Source organism: Ananas comosus, linkage group 7 (assembly GCF_001540865.1).
Source record: "Ananas comosus cultivar F153 linkage group 7, ASM154086v1, whole genome shotgun sequence".
NCBI classification, from domain to species: Eukaryota; Viridiplantae; Streptophyta; class Magnoliopsida; order Poales; family Bromeliaceae; genus Ananas; species Ananas comosus.
This window is the reverse complement of record NC_033627.1, coordinates 3662634-3684993: the sequence shown is the minus strand read 5'-3', so window position 1 is coordinate 3684993 and position 22360 is coordinate 3662634. Positions and strand designations below refer to the sequence as shown.

The following is a 22360-nucleotide window of genomic DNA, read 5'->3' as shown; positions in this document are numbered from 1 at the left end:
AAATACTAACAAAAAAATTCACAAAAAAAGAAAAATAAAATCACAGAGCACTAAATTGATACATTTTAAACCACATGTTACTAAAGTGAGAAAGTGAGAAACCACAGGGGTGGTATTTAAAGTTTATCTTTTTTTGTTTTTCAAACATTTAGCCGCTTTTTTTTTTTAACAAATAGGTCCGACAAATTTATATTTGTATAAATGACTTTCTAACTGTGAGGCAAGGACCATGCTAGACAGACAAGGTCATGTGATGTTTTTAAGTTAAACATGATGATCTAGTCAATGTGTTTAAATACAATGATTGAATTATTGTATTTTTTAATATATTTTTTAATTTCTATTATCACTAAGTAAAAGAATAAGGCGGTCACCGTCTTTAAACATAATGATTGAATCACCTTATTCAACTTAACATGCATTCTTTCGTGGCAGGAAGAGAACTATTTATGCAAATATAAATTTACTGAAGCCATTTATATAAAAATAGTTTTGAAAGATTAAATGCAAAAAAAATTTATTTGTATTTCTCCAATTCGAAGGTTGAATTTATAAGTTTAAGAAAGTATCTCGATATTGACCGTCCTTAGAGCAAGTGGCAAAGGGCTTGGTGGTTGGTACCCAAGACCCAAGTTCGAATTCTAGTTGATTCACATTTTCAGCCAAGTTTATTTCTAAAATGAAATAGATGAAACGGGTAGCTTGCTAGTTTGCTACCTATCTCTCTCAAAAAAAGAAAAAAGAAAAAAGAAAGTATCTTGCTATCAAAATCACAAAATTATCTGAATTCTTACTCATAAGTGTGTAGATTTTAGTTGTTTGATTTTACGAATGCAAGTTGACAAAATTTACGAATTTTAGATCGATAACTTCCGACGTTTCACTTCTAAACTAGTCTTACGAAAAAAGGGCCTAAACTTTCTTAAATAGTTTAATAATCAGTCACCTCAAGTGCAGTTAATAAAAGACTATTTGATCACATATAATTGTACTATAATTATAATTTCACATAAATCCTAATGATATTTAGTTTGATCTATTTGAATCTTATTTTTGCAGTGAGAACTCGACAAAGATATTCAAATACAGCAATTGAAACTACGTTGNGTATCTTCTCACTTTAATACCTTATAATTTTATTTTTTTTTTATTATCAATTTTACTATTTTTTTTTTAAATCAATAATAAAATTGAAACTAAAAGTTGCTAAAGTGAATATTCGATAAACCTAGGTAGATATCTAAAGCTTTTTATATAATTTAACAAAATATTAACGAAAAAACTCACAAAAAGAGAAAAATAAAATCACAGGGCACTAAATTGATACATTTTAAACCACATGATACTAAAGTGAGAAAGTGAGAAACCACAGGGGCCGTATTTAAAGTTTATCTTTTTTTGTTTTTCAAACATTTAGCCGCTTTTTTTTTTAACAAATAGGTCTGACAAATTTATATTTGCATAAATGACTTTCTACCTGTCACGCAAGCACCATGCTAGATAGAAAAGGTCATGTGATGTTTTTAAGTTAAACATGATGATCTAGTCAATGTGTTTAAATATAATGATTGAATTATTATATTTTTTTAATATATTTTTTAATTTCTATTATCACTAAGTGAAAGAATAAGGTAGTCACCGTCTTTAAACATAATGATTGAATCATCGTATTCAACTTAACATGCATTCTTTCGTGGCAGGGAGAGAACTATTTATGCAAATATAAATTTACTGAAGCCATTTATAAAAAAAGAGTTTGGAAAGATTAAATGAAAAAAAAAATTATTTGTATTTCTCAAATTCGAAGGTTGAATTCATAAGTTTAAGAAAGTATCTCGATACTGATCGTTCCTAGAGCAAGTGGCAAAGGACTTGGTGGTTGATACCCGAGAACCAAGTTCGAATCCTAGTTGATTCACATTTTCAGCTAAGTTTATTTTTAAAATGAAATAAATGAAGCGGGTAGCATGCTAGTTTGCTACCTATCTCTCAAAAAAAGAAAAAGAAAAAAGAAAGTATCTCGATATCAAAATCACAAAATTATCTAAATTCTTACTCATAAGTGTGTAAATTTTAGTTGTTTAATTTTACGAATGCAAGTTGACAAAATTTACGAATTTTAGATCGATAACTTCCGACGTCTCACTTCTAAACTAGTCTTACGAAAAAATGGCCTAAACTTTCTTAAATAGTTTAATAATCAGTCACCTCAAGTGCAGTTAATAAAAGACTATTTGATCACATATAATTGTACTATAATTATAATTTCACATAAATCCTAATGATATTTAGTTTGATCTATTTGAATCTTATTTTTGCAGTGAGAACTCGACAAAGATATTCAAATACAGCAATTGAAACTACGTTGGAATTTGTTATAACTTATAAATGTAATTTCAAATATAGTAAATAGAAAAAGTAACTTTAGATCAAAAATAGGGATACAGTCCTAATTATCTTTCAAATAAAAAATATTTTTTTTCTAATATAGAGTAATCCACAATCTCATAATCTAAAATGATAAAATATATAAATACAGTCCTCAATTTCATACATCCAAATAAATTGTTTATTCTTATAATGCTTTTTATTATATTTAATTAAACAAATATTTTTTTTTTTTGTAATCTTAATCTTTGTAAGATTACATACAATACACGGTGCTAAAATAATTGTGTAACTAGCAATTTGGATTGAGAAGAGGGATCTATTGAGCTATTTAATATAGTTTAGTAGGATTTATGCTAAAGTTAAAAGTTTAAGAGGCCTATTTGCAAGTATACTAAAATTTAAAAATCTTGTAAATATTTTTATTCGTAAAAGTTTTTTAAAAAGTTGCGAACCTCATTTCATAACTTCCTTTATAGTTGAGGGCTTCCTCTGTGCATTTTTACCTCCTCTTTTCTACACCCCCCTCTCTCTCTGTCCCCTACCTCGCCATTAATGGCGCCTAGCCCACCCCAAGAAGAAGCGGAGAGGGAAAAAGAAGAAGAGGAGGCGGAGGAGGAGGAGGAAGAGGAGGAGGAGGAAGAGGAGGGAGAAGAAGCTCCTTCACATCTCCCCTTCGCTCCATCTTCTGAGGTTGTAATTCCATATATTACTTTTTTTTTCTTTTAATTTTGCCATTTTGTTAACATAGCAACTATATTTTCCATTCTCTTTTGGGCGTTATGTCGAACATGTGGCGAGCATTTTTTACGCTAGTTTCGATAACCCCTTCTCTTGTTCGTGCTATGAATCTGGTTTTGAACTTTACGAACTGGGGGTGATGCTTTTCTTTTTAATGAGGGGCAAGTTTGGATTCTTGATCTCTCTTCGATGGCTATCTCTAAACTGTGTTTCTTTACGCCAAGAAGATATGATCAAGTATTGCACTATCACCATTAGGGTTTTGGGATGCATTTGTAGCAGCAACAATTTTAGTATTAGTCAATTTTTTATAAAGGCTTCATGTAGAAAAATCTGTGTTAAATAATATGAAACAACTATTTTTGTTCAAAAGCTTAAACTACCGATGAACAATATTTTTAATAGTTATACTCGACACTCTCCCTTATGTCTGGACTCGAGACTTTTTGATAGGTCCAAGACGTGAAGTTGAATTAAATGGGAGGGAACTAAATGAAATAAAGATCCCGACGGGACTCAAAACTCAGGATTTCTTGATCTAATACCGTGTTAAATAGTATGAAACAATTATTTTTCTTCAAAAGCTTAAGTTACCAGAGAATGATGTTTTTAATATTTATATTCAACAAGATGACATCCAATACCATCCATGTTTATTTCTTCTCTAGGAGGCATGCCAATCGACTTTATAGTTGTGTAAGAACGAAGTAATCCAAGATATTTGTAAGTCAAAACTCTTTTTTTAATTTTTTTTGCTCCAGCTATTTGACATATCAACAACAGTTGATCCCAGCTATATAATCTCTCGCATTCGACTGCTCTTGCCTCGTGATACGAAGAAACAGGAAGAGTCTCAGGTGATAGTCAATAATCTTTTTTTTTTTTGGTTCATCTATACTGTCAAAAGTGTTTGAAAAAAAATCTCTTGAATTAAACCATTGCTGTAGAAGCTCTCCATGATCTTGGCTTTGGAATAACTTTGACAGACACTCAGGAAGAGAAAGCTCATCTTTGTTCTATTCACTTATAAAGTTCTGCTGCTTGTACTTAGGAGAGCAGTGCCAAGCTGGATTTGGGAGAAGAAAGAAATGGTGGTTTTGATGATGGGCAGTCTGGACTTTCAGAAACTATAGACCCTTGGGAAGAATGTGGCTGTGTCCTATGGGATCTAGCGGCTAGCAAAACTCAGGCTGAAGTTATGGTACTCACGTCTTATATTTCTTTCCCTTTCATATGCTTTTCCTGAATGTTCATTTGATGAAGGTCGTAGTCCCATTAATGCACTGTTTTACTCCATTTTCAGTTGTTATCCCCTTTTCAATGAACTTCGGTTTAGATAAGTCTAAAGCTTTTGGTTTCACAAGAGTGGGAACTGGGAAGGACTTTTTTTTTTTACCTCTATAATTGTTTAAGTAGAATAACTTAATTGTATTAAGTAGGATAACTTTTGATTAATCTTTGGGAAACCATGCTTGTTGTTCTTGTTTGAAAGTTTTTAAGGGTTAAAGGCCACTCAGAATCCAAAACTATGAGCAGAATTAAGCCTTGCCATGGCAAGTAGCCAAGCAGGCTGCCTGCTTTTCATTATATTAACAGCTGATAAATTGCTATGGAATGATATAGAAGTTTGGCTTATTTATAATTGTGGAATGACTGAGAATGGGATACTTAATAAGGCCCTAGACAATTATTAATGAACTCTAGAATGTACTAGGACAGTCAGCACTAACAAGAATCTCCCCAGCTCTCGGAGACAATCATGGAACCTTAGTAAGGGGTCATATGGCTTGCTATTTTTCCAAGAATAGGAAACCTATCTGCCAACAGCTTTTACACCTCAAGGACATTATTCTAACAAGTAACATTTTCAGGTTTCATTGGAATATCATCCATGACATTCAAAGTTAAACAGTTCAATTATTTTTGTTGGGCCGAATTGCCATCTCTGTAGTTGAGGGTTTTGAGTTTTTCTTTACTGGAAAAATCTAGTAATGGTGTGCTTTCTGAAGTGCAATTTGTCTTGTCTTGTTCTTCTAGTTGAAATTACTTCACACTTTCATTTTTTCTTCTGCCTGATGCAATAGAGATTGTGGTCATGTATTTAAATAGACTATTGAAAGGTCTTCTCGGTTCTCACACCATGTAGGTGAACAATCTTGTGCTTGAAGTGCTTTTAGCGAATCTTCATGTCTCAAAATCTTTCCGAGTGAAGGTGAGCTATTCGATACTTGAAAGGTACTTTTTGACACTTCTTAAAACTTATGGACATTGTCCAGATCATTTTATGCACTGACCTAACCATTTTCTTGATTTGCATAAGTTGAAAGTTGTGTTAACTGTTGCCATGAATGCCTATGATTGACTTAAGAAATGGTCAACCACCTACGGCATCTAGTAGTCTTATCTTTATATGCTGTGAAGCTGTCCTATATCTTAGCTACATAGTTTGTTATGTTACATGCTAAAGCTAGATGAGACATAGCTGATCCCATCAAGCATTATCAGTATCATAGTTCCTTATAATAGGGCCACTGTTTGGTTCAGTAGTAAATAGTTTTGGGCTTGCAATCACATTGTTGCAAGTCTTGAGTCCTGAGAGTGGACAATATCTCCAATCTAGCCTGAGGTTGGCTCTGGGTTGGGTTGGCTGGAAGACAAGTCAGATCTGTTTTGATTTGGTTTCTCGGTTTTACAACATAATCAAAGTTACAAATGAATAGCTTCAGGACCTTGCAGCCACTCATTTGCGAAAGAAGTATTCTTGTATTGAGTCAAGTTGGACGAGTTGGGTGCGGGTTGGATTTGTTTTGGTACCTGATAAGTTTGATGTCAACACTAATCCAACCTCTATTAAAATTGGGCATTTGTATTATCATATGATGAGTAGACATTTTGTTATCATGGAAATAGAGTTAGCGGTGTTCTTGCTGTAAGGCCTGACCTACCTTGAATCAAGAAGGGCTCTAATTATGTGGTTCAAGACGCTCAAATCCTACATACTAAAAGTAGATTTGGGGTTTTTTTGGTATTGTGGGCTGGCCTTACGATATGGGGCAGTAGGGAGTTGAGGTGAAAGTATATTGAGATATGCTTCTCCATTTTCCATTGGGGTTGTAGAAATGTATCTTAATCGACTCATTGTTATATGCGCAACGTAATATTATGTATGGAAACAAACACAATATTTCCTTTTATACTTTAGCCGCATGTAAGGCAATCTTCCTGTAATCCCAAATAGAGCCTTAGATGACTAAAATGCTTTTCTAACATCGCGTGATGTGTTACTATTTTGGGGTGTTACACTTTGTGCTGAATTTAGTAGTCGGTGGGCTTGCATGCTATCTACTTGTTTTATTGAAGTGTCTTCATGATTTTTGGTGATATTTCATATCTCTGCAGGAAATTTGCTTGGGAATTATTGGGAACCTAGCTTGTCATGAAGTCGTAACGAATGCAATAATTTCTCAAAATGGCCTGATTGAAACAGTTGTTGAGCAGTTGTTTCTAGATGACTCTTCTTGTCTTTTGGAAACATTCAGGTAAGTTATCTTCTGAATCCAATTTATAGGGAACTGTAGGCATACATGCTGATTATATCCTGTTAGCATGGAAGTGATGGACATAAATGATTTAGATAATTTCTTTTGGTAAAAGCACTTCTACTTATGTATTGCTCCAACATTCGGCTCTTTTGCTCTTGTGAACAACGGAAAAAACAAAACCTTTCAAGCACCATATGTTTTTTTTTTTTTTTTTTTTTTTTTTGAGAGATAGATAGCACGCTACCCGCTTCGTTTATTTCATTTAGAAATAAACTTAGCTGGAAATGTGAATCAACTAGGATTCGAACTTGGGTCTCGGGTACCAACCACTCAGCCCTTTGCCACTTGCTCTAGGGACGGTCGGTGCACCATATGTATATTTATCTTCTATCTTACCAGGATAAACGTTTAGGACAGTAACTAATACATGTTTTAAATGTGGTAGTAATAATTTCTTGTGTTTTGTATATTTAAAATACTTTTGAAGTCACTGATGGTAAACCAGCTTGAATTCTGATTGCCACTAAAGTGACCACTTAATCGTGGCACTATTATTTCAAATTTAGAAACTACTATGCATGCATATATGCAAAGCACAAGTTCACAAAGATTTTTCCTGCATATATTATGCGTTATGTTTTTGATGTTTTGCACCCTATTTAATTATATGTTCTTCCTAGTTCTGTTTCAGCATGATAAAGTGATGTTGTGGAACTACTATCTGTATGAATTGACAACATATCATAGCAGGGAAAATGAGAGATTGAATTGAAATAATATATGTGGAACTCAACTGCTCTTACAGTCCCATTATGTTCATTAATTAAGCAGGCTACTTGCTGTGGCTCTTCAAGGAAGTGCATTTGCTTCTTGGGCTGAAGCTCTCTTACCTGATCAGATTATTCTTCGAATCTTATGGATTGTTGGGAACACAATGAATTCCACATTATTCGAAAAGGTATGTATATTGAATACAGGTATTTACGTAGTAAATTGCACTGTAAGTTGTTCTGACATTTTCTTGTATTCCTTTTGATATCTTAGAGCTATTGGGCATATTAGCATGTAAATTTCTTTCTTAAGATGCATTTTTAATATTAGCACTGTAGCTGGCTTAAACATTATCTATCAGCTTGTCTTTGTTTCCACATCTTGACGGACACTTCTATTAATGACAGTGCATAGACTTTTTGTTAACTGTGGTTGATAATGAAGAAGTAGCAAGTATGCTTCTTCAACCTTTGATGAAGTTGGGATTGCTGGATGTTGTTGTCAGTCTATTAACATGTGAGATTGAAAAATCGGGAGGTGACGCCAAGCTTGAAAGGTGCAGCAAAATACTCATCTAAATTTCCTGTGTCTATGAATTTCATTGCACTCTTTATTGACCCCTTCATTCAAATAAGATGGATTTCAGTTGTGGATATATTTTTGCAGCATCAGTTAGCTGCTTTAAATTTCTTATTATTATCCTTACAATTTCCATTTTTAACATTTCGGCCTTTATTTTTTGTGGGGGACAAAAGGCTATGACCAGTTTTTGCTGTTTATTGCAAAAGCTATCTGACCATTTTGAATCATGCCTATTGTTTCTTACACATTGGAATCTTGTTTTGGTTCCTTAATAAGAATATATTGCTCGAGTAAAAAATTGTCCATGTTGACATCCTTTTTGTAAAACTAGTAAGAGATATCAACCTTAAGCTTCTGTTATGTTGCTCGCAAGAGATAAATCCAGCTCATTATCATTACCATCTCTCATATTCGGAGGCTTATACAATTTGCATTAAAAATTTTTCTTCCTACTATTTCTCAAAAAAAAAAAAAATTTCTTCCTACTATGTCATACTTCTGATCACAAGAATTTATTTGAGTTGAAGTACCTAGCATCATTGGGCTTTCTTTTTTTTTTCTCTCTTTTCCCCCATATACATTATAATTTTAATATCAAGTCAAAGATTTTGCCTGGAATGTTTTAAATTGTGAAATTAGTTTTCTCTCTAATCCCTTTCTCTTTTCATGGTCTACACGATTTGTTTATATGCCTGATTGAAGCTTTAGTGTGGATATCATGTGTTGAACAATGTGCAGTATTATGATGTTTCTAAACAAACTGAATGATATTTTGTGATTCTCCAGGTCTGATGTTCTTAATCAGCTTCTTCGCTTAATTGAAGCACTCTCCGCTGTAGACATTTGTTCACAAGTAATGTCTTCAAATGAGCAACTACTTAATTTGGTCTGTGGCATAGTCAAGCTACCTGATAAATTTGAGGTGAGCATGATGTTGGAAAAACTCGGAACACATTATTTCGTTTTCTCGATGACTTTTTGTTTGTTCAAGTAATACATGGATTACATTGATAGTGCTTAGGTCGCTTGTTATTAATTTCCCTTGAGACTTCTGTTTAATATTAATGGTCACTTGCTTTTGAAGTTCGGATGCAAGCCAGGTGGTCTTTATTATGTCTCTTCTGGTCTAGAAGGCCAATGTAATCCTGGAACTGACTTAGAACAAGAAAAGAATCTGGAAGATTCACGATTTCATGGTGCAAATTAGAATCAGGGTATATATATTGGAGAAATTGTTCGGTACACCTGGTGTCGCCCTTGTGGTTGGGCCAATTAGGATACAATTGGTGAGTAAGGCGAAAACGAAAAAGAAAAACATGAGGGTTCTCACTGAATCCATACATTAGTCCCACTTTATGCACTGAGAATGCTTAGTAGTCTTTTGAACACCAAAGGAATTACTGATTTAGATGTTGACATCCATTTGAGTGTGCTTATGCAGTTATAGTTTCAATCATAGAGACGGCCTAAAAATTGATATGTTTAAATCAAATGAAAAGAGAACAACTAAAACAGGACAGCATTAGATAAACATGATAAATCTTACTTGATCTCAAAACTCTGTAACAGGCAGCGAGCTCCTGCATTTCTGCAGTAATGATATTGGCAAATCTTTTACCTGATGGGAAGCATCTAATCCTAGGCCTTTCAAAAGGTACGCAGTGTACTTTCTTTACAAAAGTTTACTTGGAACTGATTTTTCGGCTAATATTGAATCTATTTTTCTACGCCCTTCTAGATTTTCACTTCCTCCAAGGCTTGTTCGATATCTTACCTTTAGTTTCCGATGATTCCCAAGCTCGAAATGCACTATGGTGTACCCTAGCAAGATTGTTGATTCAAATAGATGATAATAATAGTTCGACAGATCTACACCAGTTTGCATCGATTTTCTTAGAAAAGGCCAGCCTTATTGAAGAAGATCTCGAAAGCCATTCAATGGATAAATTGGACGAAGACGTAAACTCTAGCGCTTATGTGAAGTTATATGGAGTTACTACATCTGTATCCTTCCCCCAAATCTATAGAAGTAGTTGATTTTGTTTGATGTCAAAGAAGCTGGGTTACTTTTGTAATTGCAAGTATTACTCTCTTTTCCTATAACACAATTTGCACTAAAGCTTAGCAAAATTGCTGGTATTATGGAGAAATGGATAACGGGGAAGGCGAGCTTATCGGGAAAAGATGTTTCAGAGACTCATGGTGCGGTCCGAAAGGCTCAAAAGTTCGTCGACTACTGTAGAAACTATGGCTTGTAGCTTGCCAAGTATGTATATATTTAATATATTTGAAGCTCAAAAGGAAAAGAAATGTATGTTATTACTTGGCAAATTATCTGTGTCCCCCTTAGGTGAGTGTCTTTTATATGTTACTTTTCCTTCAATTCAGTTATGTAAACTTTTAAAGTTTTTTTGGCAACTGTAGCTCATATTGATATCGGTACTTTTACTTGGGGAAATTAATTATTAAACTAACAAGGTCAATTACAACGGTATTACTTTTTTTGGCGGTAAAATTCAAATTCTAAATTGTAAATTACACTGGGAGCAAAATTTTGATGTATTTCTTTGTTTTTTCTCTTTTAAGTATAACAAGTATGGAATGGAACTCAATATTAAATTTAAATGAGGATGTAAATATCGATAAATGTTTTTAAATTATCATACGTGCATTATATTTATGCTAAAGTACAAAAGATTTTTTTTTGTAAATGCTAGTGTAAACTTAATTTTTAAAAAATTTATATTTTGTCTCATTAAAATGTCAAATATTTTTGGAGAATTACCGTGTTAATAAAAAGAATAAAATAATCAAATTGTCCTTAATTGTTCTATGAGAAAAAAATAAAATAATCAAATTATCCTTAATTGTTCTATGAGAAAAAATTTTAATATATTTTTATTATTTTAAAAGTATTTTTGGTATAAATGATAAGAAATGAATTAAATAGTAGTGGAATCTCAATTGGGGGAACTATATGTATCAACTTAAAATCTTAAAAGGGTAAAATATAGATCTTTAAAAATTAAAAGAAAAAAATTAAAAAAGGGATAATTTAGGACAAGTTTCCTGTATTTTAATTTTATATATTAATTATATATATATATTTGAGGTCGACGTGAATCAAATATTTGACACGAATCTTAAAGCAATCCGGGGTAGTTTTTAATTTTTTTTTATATGAACGGTCATTGTGCGCCGGCGCTATCGCCCACTCCCCCGGTTCCAAATATTTTGCGTGCGATCAGCAACGCTCGTCAGACCGATGTGTGGGAGTGGGACCCACAGAGTTGGGCCCCACTCGTCGGAAAAACTAAACGGTGATCCGTAGGCCCGCTACACCGAAGACCCGGTCCATGTAGACTTCCCACGGGCTACCCGTGTTCGCGCATCGAAATCAAACCGAAATTAGCGGCTGTGATTCCAAGATCACGCCATCCTCTCTCTCCTCTCCTCCTTCCCACCGTCCCCCCGCCCTTCCCGGCGTTCCGTTCCCCTCCGCCCCTTCCTCCCAAGGTTAGGGTTAGGGTTTCCCCTCGCCACGATCACCACCACCACCACCACCATCTCGGGACGGCGACCGTCGGGATGTCGGAAGCGGACCCCCAGGAGCGAAACGTCTACGGCCACGACGCCGTCGCCGGGGCGGAGGACCTGGACGGCGCCATCTCCGTCCCCGCGGCGGCGCCGGAGCAGGAGCACTTCGCCGACGCCGCGGACTCGGCCATGCCGCTGATGAGCGCGGGCTCGAACCAGCTCACGCTCTTGTTCCAGGGCGAGGTCTACGTCTTCGACTCGGTCACCCCCGAAAAGGTCTCTCTCTCTCTCTCTCTCTCATCGAGGTGTCATTTTACAACACTAGTGTTGATGAACTGTCTCGGATAAGGTGTCAGCGTTGAATATAATGTTTTCATTTCAATTGTTCTCGAATCATGAATTCTAGGAAAACCATCAAATTTGAAGGAATAAAATGGGAAGCTGAAGTAAAATGATCGATTATGAATCCGCTGAGAACCATTATAGTTTGATAATTATTGTAGTTCTTAAAATTCCGAATTTATGTAGAGATAATAGTGTGTCTGATGTTATCCGGAGCCTATGCCCAAGATTTTGATCTAAAGAATCTTCTTCTTCTTCAATGAGGTGTATTGACAAAGGAAAAGATCCAGTGAAACACCAACAAATATTTGCAATCACAAATTGATATGAACTACTGATAAAACAATTTTATGACTACAAAAACTTGTCCTTAAATACAATGACTGTTTCCTGTTTTATGAGGTCATCTTGCTTGTATATTTTCTCTTTGGTGGAATAAGGGCTTTTTGTTTCATTTAGCCCTCTCAACAAAAAAAAAAAAAAAAAATACAAACGGCCTTAACAAATTTATATTTGTATAAATAGCCCTCTCCTTGCCACGCGAGCACTTAGGTGGCATTTTTAAGTTGAACACGATGATTCAATCACCGTGTTTAAACACGGTGATTGGGTCACTGTGTTTCCTTTTGTATTTTTCATCCTAAGTAAAAAAAGGAGGAACTAGAGTGTGGATATGAACATGATGATTCAATCACCGTGTTTAAACACGGTGATTCATTCACCGTGCGTGGCAAGGAGAGGGCCATATGTGCAAATATAAATTTGTTAGGATCATTTGTAAAAATTTGTTTTTGAGAGGGGCTAAATGCAAAAAATGCCCATGGAATAATGCTGATTTTTAAGCAAGGATAACTGATGGCAAGTTATTTCACTTTTTTGATGTACTTATGTATCAGTGAATCCATTACTTAGCCCTAAAATTTTTAATCAGGAGTTAGCTTGCTACTTAGCGTGTTATTTTGAGAAATAATCTGTTGTTTTTTTACCAAAATGAAACTCTAGAAAGTTTGTCGCTATGAGTCATAATCCATTAATGAGTTGGTAGTAAAATTTCTCATTGCTTGTAGATAACGTGTCCAATTATTTGGTAGTCATAAGTTTCATCTTCAAAGTAACAGTTTCTTGAGTAAAGAAATCTTGGAACTTTCAACTCTTTTACACTTCTAGCAATCTTTATTGTGAAAAAGAAAAAGAAAAACATCATTACTTATTGGAATGTATTCAAGTTTTCTTTAATGGGAGAATTCATTCTGCAGGTTCAAGCTGTCTTATTGCTACTAGGAGGGTGCGAAGTTCCAACAGGTATTGCTAGTATGGCATTACCTGCTCAACAAGATGAGAGGGTATTCCTTAAACATTCGGCTACAATTAACTGTTGTTTCTTCTCTCTCTCTCTCTCTCTCTCTCTCTAATGGCATGTTCTAACAGGTTTATGACGATATACTTAGGCGGACAGATATTCCGGCAAAAAGGATTGCTTCACTTATCAGGTTCCGTGAAAAACGGAAGGAAAGAAATTTTGATAAGAAAATCCGTTATACTGTTCGCAAGGAGGTAGCCCTCAGGTATATAAACAACGTAACTCTGGTACATACTTGTTAGAACCAAGTCTCATGACTTGGATGATAACACTAGTAATTCTCAAAATGCATATTGTATGCATTTTATTGTAAGTTGAGGTCCCACATTGGGCCTTCTTTACTCTGAATTTGTGTTAAATGAAAGACAGTAGTTGATTGGTCATTGGTGCCATTTGTTGATTGAAAATTTTAATTGTTGTATTCTTCTCTTCTTGATTACCTAAGGTTATCGCTTAGAAAGTTTTGATCTTAATGAATGGATTGGGAAAATATCTGCAATCAAGGCAGCTTGTTGGCGCATTAGATTTAATCTATCGCAAAGATTTACCATGTTGCTTATTTCATTTCTGTGGTTGAAAAATCTAGGTCCTGGGAACCCGTATAGAGTATATCAGTATTGTCATACATGACATGATATTTTGTAATTCAGATTTTTGTTGTACGGTTAATTTTGTCTTTGAAATTTAGTCCAGAACAAGAAGTCCAATGCACTAATGCTTCATTAATCCAGATGGTAGATTTGGTAGCAGATGTGGTTTATTATCATGTTAGTGGGTGCTTCACTGAAACACTCTGTTAATGAAAGAAATACTGTGTGTCAGAGGAATTTATTTCTGCTTCTCTCTCTCTCTTTCTCTCTCTCTCTCTCTCTCACTCTCTCTCGTGTGTGTGAGCGTACACTATAGTTGGAGATACTTGTTTTTCTGGGATATTATGCACCTTGTTTTAGTCATGGTTCGCTCAAAAGGCATGTTAACTTTTACAGGATGCAGCGTCGAAGAGGGCAGTTTGCTGGGAAAGCAAATGCAGAAGGGATCTCGGCCTCCCCAAGCTGTGATCCTCCTCAGGGCTCAAGCCAAGATGAGCCACCTAGAGAATCCAGGTCTGTCTTCCATCATCTGACAATTTTATTAAATTCAGATCATATTCGTTTTGCTGAAAAACCAATAATTTAGTCAGACAGAACCCTGGATGCTGCTATTATGTTCTGATCTTCTTATGCTTCTTGTAGATGCCAAAATTGTGGAATAAGTGAGAAAATGACACCAGCTATGCGCCGTGGACCAGCTGGTCCTAGGTCCTTGTGCAATGCTTGTGGACTTATGTGGGCGAACAAGGTATATGTACCATCTCAATTCTTCCCCCTTCTGTTTTCTTCTGAGATCTTTGTTCAGAGACATGTAGAACTGCATGAAATCACGTTTGATGATTCTTTGAAACTTAAATGCTTGCCTTAAATGAGTGTTTGCCTTAACGCTCGCTCTGACAGTCTTCCTAATTCCGACTATGCATCCTTTATCATCTGAATCTGCAGGGCACTCTGAGAAGCTTCTCTAAGGCGAAAATAGATACCCAGAATTCTGCTAATCCAAGTGAGGAGGTCTGGTTTCCTCCTAACTACTGTAGTAGTTACACGAAGTATTTAATGCAATTAACCATACAGAATTGATTCAAAACCGTCTTTACCTTCCCTGCAGGGTGACACTATACATTCCGTGATGGGAAGTGATAGTAAAGCAATTGTTCATGTGTCAGACAATCATAATACAATCCCAACCAGCGCTGAGATGTGAGTGCGAAGAGTTTGGCTTTTCTTCTTTTTCCTTCGGGCAGAGTGGGGTGAGTTGGGTGGTGGGTGTGCAAATGGCTACTTAAACTATTGGTTTTTAAGTAAAATTCATGAACAATATGATATTTTTTAATCTACCAGTTATTCATTACTTCCATCAGACTTTTGCAACAACTGTAAACACGTGATTGCCACCTGAAACTTAGATTTCAGGCCTTAGCCCTCCTCTGAACCTATAATTCATGAGTTAATGGGCATTCAAGTCAACAAGCTTTATTTGGCTAAAAGTTTACAGAAATGATGGGTAGGCGGTTGGTCGAAATGCTCAGGTTTTTCGTATAAAGTTTTAGGGTGAGCATCTTTAATTTGGCTTGAAGTTCAGGGCTTGCTGGTATATTTTCCCTTTTGTTCTTTACAACTTAATGCAAACATATTTGCTGAAGCTGATGGTTTTATTTCTCTTTTATTGCTCAGAATAACAGAGGGTGTACCAGCTGATGTGCGGCAAGAGACAGAGGAGGATCTAAAGACTGAATTGTGATAAATCTAATAACTCGTCAGTTTGTCAATAGAAGCTAATGGATTCGGCTAATGTGTGTTTAAATCGATGGCATGAAAGTTGTAAAGCAGTAGGATTGTAGGATGAGAAAAGATATATTGGTATCTTTATCAGTTGTACATCATGCCTCTAGTACATTTGGTGAACCTTTAACATGTGTTCTCTGACACTGATTAGTGTGATTAACATCATTCCAAGTTAAATTTAACTTGGAATGTATTCAATAGATCAAGTTGATGAAAAAGAGTATATTTTTTTGATAGGATATTGTTTACATGGTTTTGCAGAAGTAAAATGCCAAGAGATGTGTGAGCTAATTCCTTTGCGTTCTCTACTTAGGCCTAATTTGGTAATGTGGTGGCTGTAAATATAATTTTTATACTATATAAGGTATAAAAATTTTAAAGTGTTTATAATATATTTTTTTGTACTATTAAAATTACACTTGCAATTGCCTTCGGAGAAGCATGTGCTTGCTTCTCTGGTGGCGGTTGCAATTATAGTTTTAAAGTATAAAAAAAGTTGAAAGATGTTTTAAATTTTTTGAGTATTTTTCTAGCATAAAAGTAATATTTTTAACTATTACCTTTATCAAACTAGGTCTTAATATTATCGATTTTTACAGAAAAAAAGTTGAGACAAAAGCATAGAGATGTACATTTTACATAAAAATTATATTTTAACAGAGTCATTGTAATTGACACAAGAAAATAAATGAAATATATATATATATATATAGTCCAGCTACTATGCTATCGGTAGCACGGAGCGCTCCGTGCTACCGAGTTGTTTTCGATGATGCGGCTTTCAAATCGACGATCGGCTCCGCTAGATTTGATTTACACTATTGAAAGTATTTGAAAACTAAATTTCAGATTTTTTCGACATCATTTGACTAGTGATCAAAAAATCTCAAAATTGACAATTTTAAGAGCCGATGTGGTGTGTTTGTGAGTTTAACAGTGTAAAACAATCCAAATGCGATGAAAATTTTATAGAAAATTTTTTTCACTATTTAAAGTAAGATCAGTATATCTGATCTTGAATTTAAATCTTTTATCATCATTTTTCATGAGATTTTTATTTTCAGCCGTTCAATTTTAGACTACTTGTTTGATAGGTAAATGATATCGAAAAATTATAAAATTTAGTTTTCAAATATTTTCAATAGTGTAGATCAAGTCTAACGGAGCCGATCGTCGATTTGGAAGCCACATCATCGNATATATATATATATATATATATATATATAGGTCCGGCTACTATCCTATTAATAGGATTGGGACCCTTGTCCTATCAAGTCGATTTGAATGATTGGAACTTCAAATTGATAATCGGCACCGTTGAAGTTGATCTACACAATTAGAAATGTTTAGAAACCAATTTTTGTATTATTTAAAAATCATTATCAAGTTCATCTTAAGAGTTGAAAAATGAACGGTCATAAATGAATAACCTTCTTAAAATAGAGGTTAGATTTTCTCAGTTCGTAATCAGAGTTATCAAACATTATCTAAATAGTATAAAGAATTTTCTATCAAAAATTCAAGCAATTTGGATTGTTCTACACCGTTAAACAAGCAAACGGCTCATATAGACCGTAAAAAATTGTCGATTTTACGACACTTTGATCACCAGGTAAACCATTATGAAAATTTATGAAATTTAGTTTCTAGATATTTCAAATACTCTAGATCAACTTCAACGGCTCCGATTATCGATTCGGAATCTCGATCATCAAGAACAACTTGATAGGACAAGTGCTCCTATCTTATTAATAGGATAGTAGCATTAGCCTATATATATAGAATTATGCTACTATACTATCAATAGTACCAAGTCCTTGATACTATTGAATTTTCGGCCGTTGGGTGAAAGGATGCGCGGTTAGGATGATAGTGGTCCCCTAGGGTTGAGTGGGTGTGGTACTATTGAGTTTTCGGTCGTTGGATAAAAAGGATGTGCAGTTAGGATGATAGTGGTCCCCTAGGGTTGAGTGGGTGATTAGTTTAATAGTATAATCTAACAGGTGGAAATGATCAAAGGGTAGATCTAACGGTAGAAAACTCAATAGTACCAAGGGCTTGGTACTATCGATAGTATAGTAGCCGAACTCTCTCTCTCTCTCTCTCTCTCTCTCTCTCTATATATATATATATATATAGTTGAGTTAGAATACTCTCAAAAGCATCGAGGTTGGTGCTTTTGAGTTTTTAATCCTTGGATGGAAAAATGTAAGGTTGGGATGATGGTGGTAGATGGTGGTTGGAGGTGGTAGGTGAAATAGTATTTGATCCAAGGGCTATTAGTAATCAAGGAGTAGCTTCAAGGGTTAGAAACCTAGAACCACCAAGAGGGATTCTAGCTGTTGAGAAATTAGATTGCAAATTTTAATAATGCATGTGTATTTGATAAATTACTTGGTGAAATTTATGTGTTAAACAAATGAATTCTTTTGTAAGGACATGTCTGTTCAAACGAATGGACTCCTTCGTAGGGACATGTCTATTCAAAGAAACATGACTTTTCGATTCGATGAATGGACTGTCTTTGTAGGGACATGTCTATTCAAAGAGACATGATTTTCGATTCGGATGTACTCTTGAAAACATATAAATAGAGGCTCTTGTGCCAAAATTCGTTTATCAAAATAGTTTCCAGATTTCAGAGTTAAGAGCGTGAGAGATTCCGAGTTTTGCTTCTTGAGTATCTCTAGCCTCGTTCTATCCCGAGAGTACTTGTGTCATAACTCGAAGCAAACTTTGTGTGGGGGCAAATCTACTCTTTGGAAAGCGCTGAACCCGTGGCTCGAGGCTTCCCCGCGTACGAATATTTGCTCGTGTTTATTACTTGAAGTGCTCGTGCGTCTCTTGCGGTTGTCATTCCATACGCGCCCTAACAATCAAAAGAGTAGATTTTGTTTCTTTTCGAAATGGCTTCGAAGGTGACGTCCGCGTACAAAGTTATCAACCAAGACTATGTGAAACTTGATCGTTTCGACGGACAAATTTCAACCGTTGGAAGGACAAGATGCTCTCTTCCATCCTGTGCTTAATGTGGCGTACGTGTTGGATCCTGATGACAATTCTGTAGAAAATACAACCATGATGCTACTCCCGAGGAAATAGCGAAAGAGGCAGAACTAAAGAAAAAGAAAAGAGAGGAAGATGAGTTCACATGTCGAGGCCAACATCCTCAACACACTCTCCGATCGACTGTATGATCTCTACATGTCAATCAAGTCTCCGATCGAGAATTTGGAAGGCACTTGAAGAGAAATACAACACCGAGCGACAAGGTACCACAAGTTTCTATGATGAAGTATTTCGAATTTAAGTTTCTTGATTCCCATCCTCTCATGGACCAAGTCCATGAGTTGCAAGTGCGTGTACAGAGACTTCGTGATCTCAAAGTCATGATTCCCAGAGGCTTACAAGTGGGGGCGATTATCTCGAAGTTACCTCTCCACTTGGAACGAGTATCGAAAAAAGCTTCTTCATATGGCCGAAGACTTTTCCGTGGAGAAAATTCTATAGACATCTTCGCATTGAGGAAGAGACTTCGAAAAGCGAGATGCGGTGAATTTTTCTCAAAGTTCTAAAGTGAATAATATAGAACTAAGATTCTTTGAAAGGCAAGAGAAACACTCTGTTAAAACTGAAGAACAGCAAGACAATAAGAAGAAGAAGCGTACATGCTTCCATTGTCATAAGAAAGGCACTACATAAGATTGCCGAATTCTCAAGAAAGAGAATCAACTGAAGGAATCCACTGCTCAAAAGGCCAATGTGGTTGAGGAGAAGGACTTAGTGGCCATGATGACAGATTCTTTCAGTCATGGAGATTGGTATATCACCGAACTGAAACATGGCAACTTATCGAGAATCGTGTGATTGTGGCTAGACTCCGGTGCTACAGTCCATGTGTGCAATGACACGACTACAATTTAAAAGCTACGAGGAGGTGGCAAATCGAGAGTGCTTATGGGCAACAACCAATCGGTCAAAGTGCTCGTCAAGGATCGGTGGAAATCAATTTTACTTCCGGAAAGAAACTAACGTTAACCAATGTGCTTCATGTTCCTGATGTAAAAAAAATCTTGTATCGGCAAGTCTTTTATGTAAGAAAGGATTCAAAGTAATTCTAGAGTAGAAAATTGGTTTTGCTAAAAAGAGAGACTTGTATGTGGAAAGGGTTATTGTACAATGGAGTTCAAGCTTAGTGTGGAAATGAATGACGTGTTAGTGAATCTTGTGCTTATATTGTTGATTCTTGTTCTTTATGGCATGCTCTTTGGCTCATTTAAATATTAAACCTTCGATATATGCATAAGAATAATTATATTAATCTTAGTGACAATGAATTTAATAAAATTGTGAAATTGTGTTCAAGCAAAAATAACAAAGAACCATTTCCTAAAAAATGAACGAAATACACAACTTTAGAAACTAATCACTCGGACATTTGTGATTTAATGGCGTTCTTACAAAGGGGAAAACGTTATTTTATACCTTTATAGATGATTTCCTAGAGTTATCATACGTATATCTTATGAGAAATAAGGATGAGGCATTTGAAATGTTCAAACGATATAAAGTGAAGTTGAGAATTTGCGTGAAAAGAAAATTAAAAAACTTCGTACTAATAGAGGTGGCGAGTATTTCTCCCGCACAATTGATGCTTTTGTGAAGAAAAATGGTATCGTGCATCAAAGGACCGCACCTTACACTCCACAACAAAATGGGTTAGCAGAAAGAAAAAATCGTACCTTAGTGGATATGATAAATTCTATGTTGTTAAATGCAAAACTGCCACACAACCTTTGGTGAGGCGTTATTGACGGCTTGTATATTCATAATCGAATACCATTAGAAAATTTAAAGTTGCTCCATATGAGTTATGGTTAGGAAGAAAGCCGACTTTGGAATATTTTAAAGTGTGGGGGTGCTTGGCCTACTATAGAATTCTGATCAAAGAAGATCAAAATTAGGACCAAAGAGCCATCAAAGGAATATTCGTAGGTTATTGTCCAAAATTCAAAAGCTTACCGTATTTAGACTTAGAGTCTAATACGATAGTTGAAACACGAGAAGTCGATTCATTGAGAATAAGTTTCTCAATGATTCGATTGAAAATGATAGTCAAGAAGTTAAAACTTCGAACTCTAGTGTTCAAAAAGAAAACCGTTTTCATGAAAAGAAATTACGGAACCAGAAGAAGTGAACGAGTGAGAAAAGAAAAGGACTTTGTCAGACTTTATTTCATCTCAATCCTTAGCATTTCTTGTTGAAGGAAGCCGAGATTGCGTACTAAAAGATCCTCATAATGCTAAATGTGGAAAATGATCCACAATCATATTATGAGGCATAGTTTTCTAGAGATTCGGCATTTGAAAGAAGCAATCAATGATGAGATGGACTCAATATTGTCAAACAATAACTTGGGTTTTAGTAGATCTACCTCAAGGATCGAAACCGATTGGTTGTAAGTGGGTATTTAAACGAAAGTTTAATCCTTCGGGTTCACATATTTTTAAAGCAAGACTCGTGGCAAAGGGCTTTAAACAAAAAGAAGGATTAGATTACTTCGATACCTATGCACCACTTGCTGGAATGACATCAATAAGAGTTCTAATGGCTTTAGCGTCAATATATAAAATGCATTACATCAAATGGACGTGAAACAGCTTTTTAAGTGGAACTCGATGAAGAGATCTATATGGATCAACAGTAGGCTTCGTGCTACCTGGAAATGAAAGAAAAGTGTGCAAGTTAGTGAAAACGTTAATGTTTAAAACAGGCACCCAAACAATGGCACGAAAAATTTGACTCCGTGATTTGTCAAATGGATTTAAATAATAATAATACAGATAAGTGCATTTACTCTAAATTACGGATAAGTATGAGTCGTTGTTTGCCTATACGTGGATGATATGTTAATCTGGGGCACAAACTTAGAAGGTGTTTGTGAAACCAAAGAATATCTAGCCTGAAATTCAAGATGAAAAGATCTAAATGAGGTTGATACAATTTTAGGAATTAAGGTGCACAAACATGAGAGTGTTTTGCCCTTAATCAATCTCACTGTATGAAAAGATATTGAGAAGTTCAAACACTTGAACATTAAGGATTCCAACATTAACTATGATCCAAATATCAATTAAGTGAGAATAATGGAAGGGCATTAGCACAATTAGAATATGCTAGTGCAATCGGAAGTCTATGTATGCTATGCATTGCACTAGATCTGATATTGCGTTTGCAGTGTGCAAATTAGCAAGGTTTACAAGTAAACCAAGTACCGAACATTGGAAAGTATCGGTAAAGTTTTCGGTTATCAAAAGAAAACCATAAAATTTGGATTGTTCTATAGTGACTATCCTGCGGTACTAGAAGGGTATTCAGACGCCAGTTGGATAACGAGTTTAAGTGATAACAAATCTACTTCGGGATGATCTTTACAATTGGAGTGAGCCATTAGTTGGGCCTCTAAGAACAAACTTGCATCTCACATCTACAATGGAGGCCGAGTTATAGCTTTGGCGCCACGGCAAGGAAGCGGAATGGTTACGTGATCTTTTTATTAGATATAAAGTTGTGGCCACAACCTATAACTGCCATTTCCGTTATTGTGATAGTGAATCTACCATGTCTCGCGCGTATAATAAGGATACAATGGAAAGTCTAGACATAAAGTTTGAGACATGAGTATGTAAGGCAATGATTAGGGACGGAGTGATGACCGTACC

The 22360-nt window shown here is 35.3% G+C and overlaps 2 protein-coding genes across 3 annotated transcripts; both read left to right on the top strand.

The window, feature by feature from the left end:
• On the top strand, positions 2861-10521 carry LOC109712921 (protein SAAL1). The gene is made up of 11 exons (XM_020236729.1): positions 2861-3081; positions 3891-3986; positions 4181-4330; positions 5276-5341; positions 6529-6668; positions 7503-7629; positions 7850-7998; positions 8811-8946; positions 9594-9678; positions 9763-10028; positions 10145-10521. Exons 1-11 carry the CDS (start codon positions 2944-2946, stop codon positions 10280-10282), a joined length of 1491 nt encoding a protein of 496 aa, XP_020092318.1. The 5' UTR covers positions 2861-2943; the 3' UTR covers positions 10283-10521.
• Positions 11289-15874, top strand: LOC109712922 (GATA transcription factor 18-like). Of its 2 annotated transcripts, none has more exons than XM_020236731.1 (8): positions 11289-11837; positions 13160-13246; positions 13332-13468; positions 14250-14366; positions 14496-14601; positions 14799-14864; positions 14962-15103; positions 15528-15874. In XM_020236731.1, exons 1-7 carry the CDS (start codon positions 11613-11615, stop codon positions 15055-15057), a joined length of 834 nt encoding a protein of 277 aa, XP_020092320.1. In that variant the 5' UTR covers positions 11289-11612; the 3' UTR covers positions 15058-15103; positions 15528-15874. The 2 variants fall into 2 exon arrangements, with proteins under 2 accessions (XP_020092320.1, XP_020092319.1); XM_020236730.1 differs by having other exon boundaries at positions 11294-11837; positions 14962-15053.

Bases quoted from the DNA above. Each gene is read 5' to 3' on its own strand.
- LOC109712921 (XM_020236729.1), top strand. From the start codon at position 2,944: ATGGCGCCTAGCCCACCCCAAGAAGAAGCGGAGAGGGAAAAAGAAGAA. The intron at 4,331-5,275 runs GTACTCACGTCT...CACACCATGTAG, and splicing joins AAACTCAGGCTGAAGTTATG to GTGAACAATCTTGTGCTTGA. The intron at 9,679-9,762 runs GTACGCAGTGTA...ACGCCCTTCTAG, and splicing joins AATCCTAGGCCTTTCAAAAG to ATTTTCACTTCCTCCAAGGC.
- LOC109712922 (XM_020236730.1), top strand. From the start codon at position 11,613: ATGTCGGAAGCGGACCCCCAGGAGCGAAACGTCTACGGCCACGACGCC. The intron at 13,469-14,249 runs GTATATAAACAA...TAACTTTTACAG, and splicing joins CGCAAGGAGGTAGCCCTCAG to GATGCAGCGTCGAAGAGGGC. The intron at 14,367-14,495 runs GTCTGTCTTCCA...TGCTTCTTGTAG, and splicing joins GAGCCACCTAGAGAATCCAG to ATGCCAAAATTGTGGAATAA.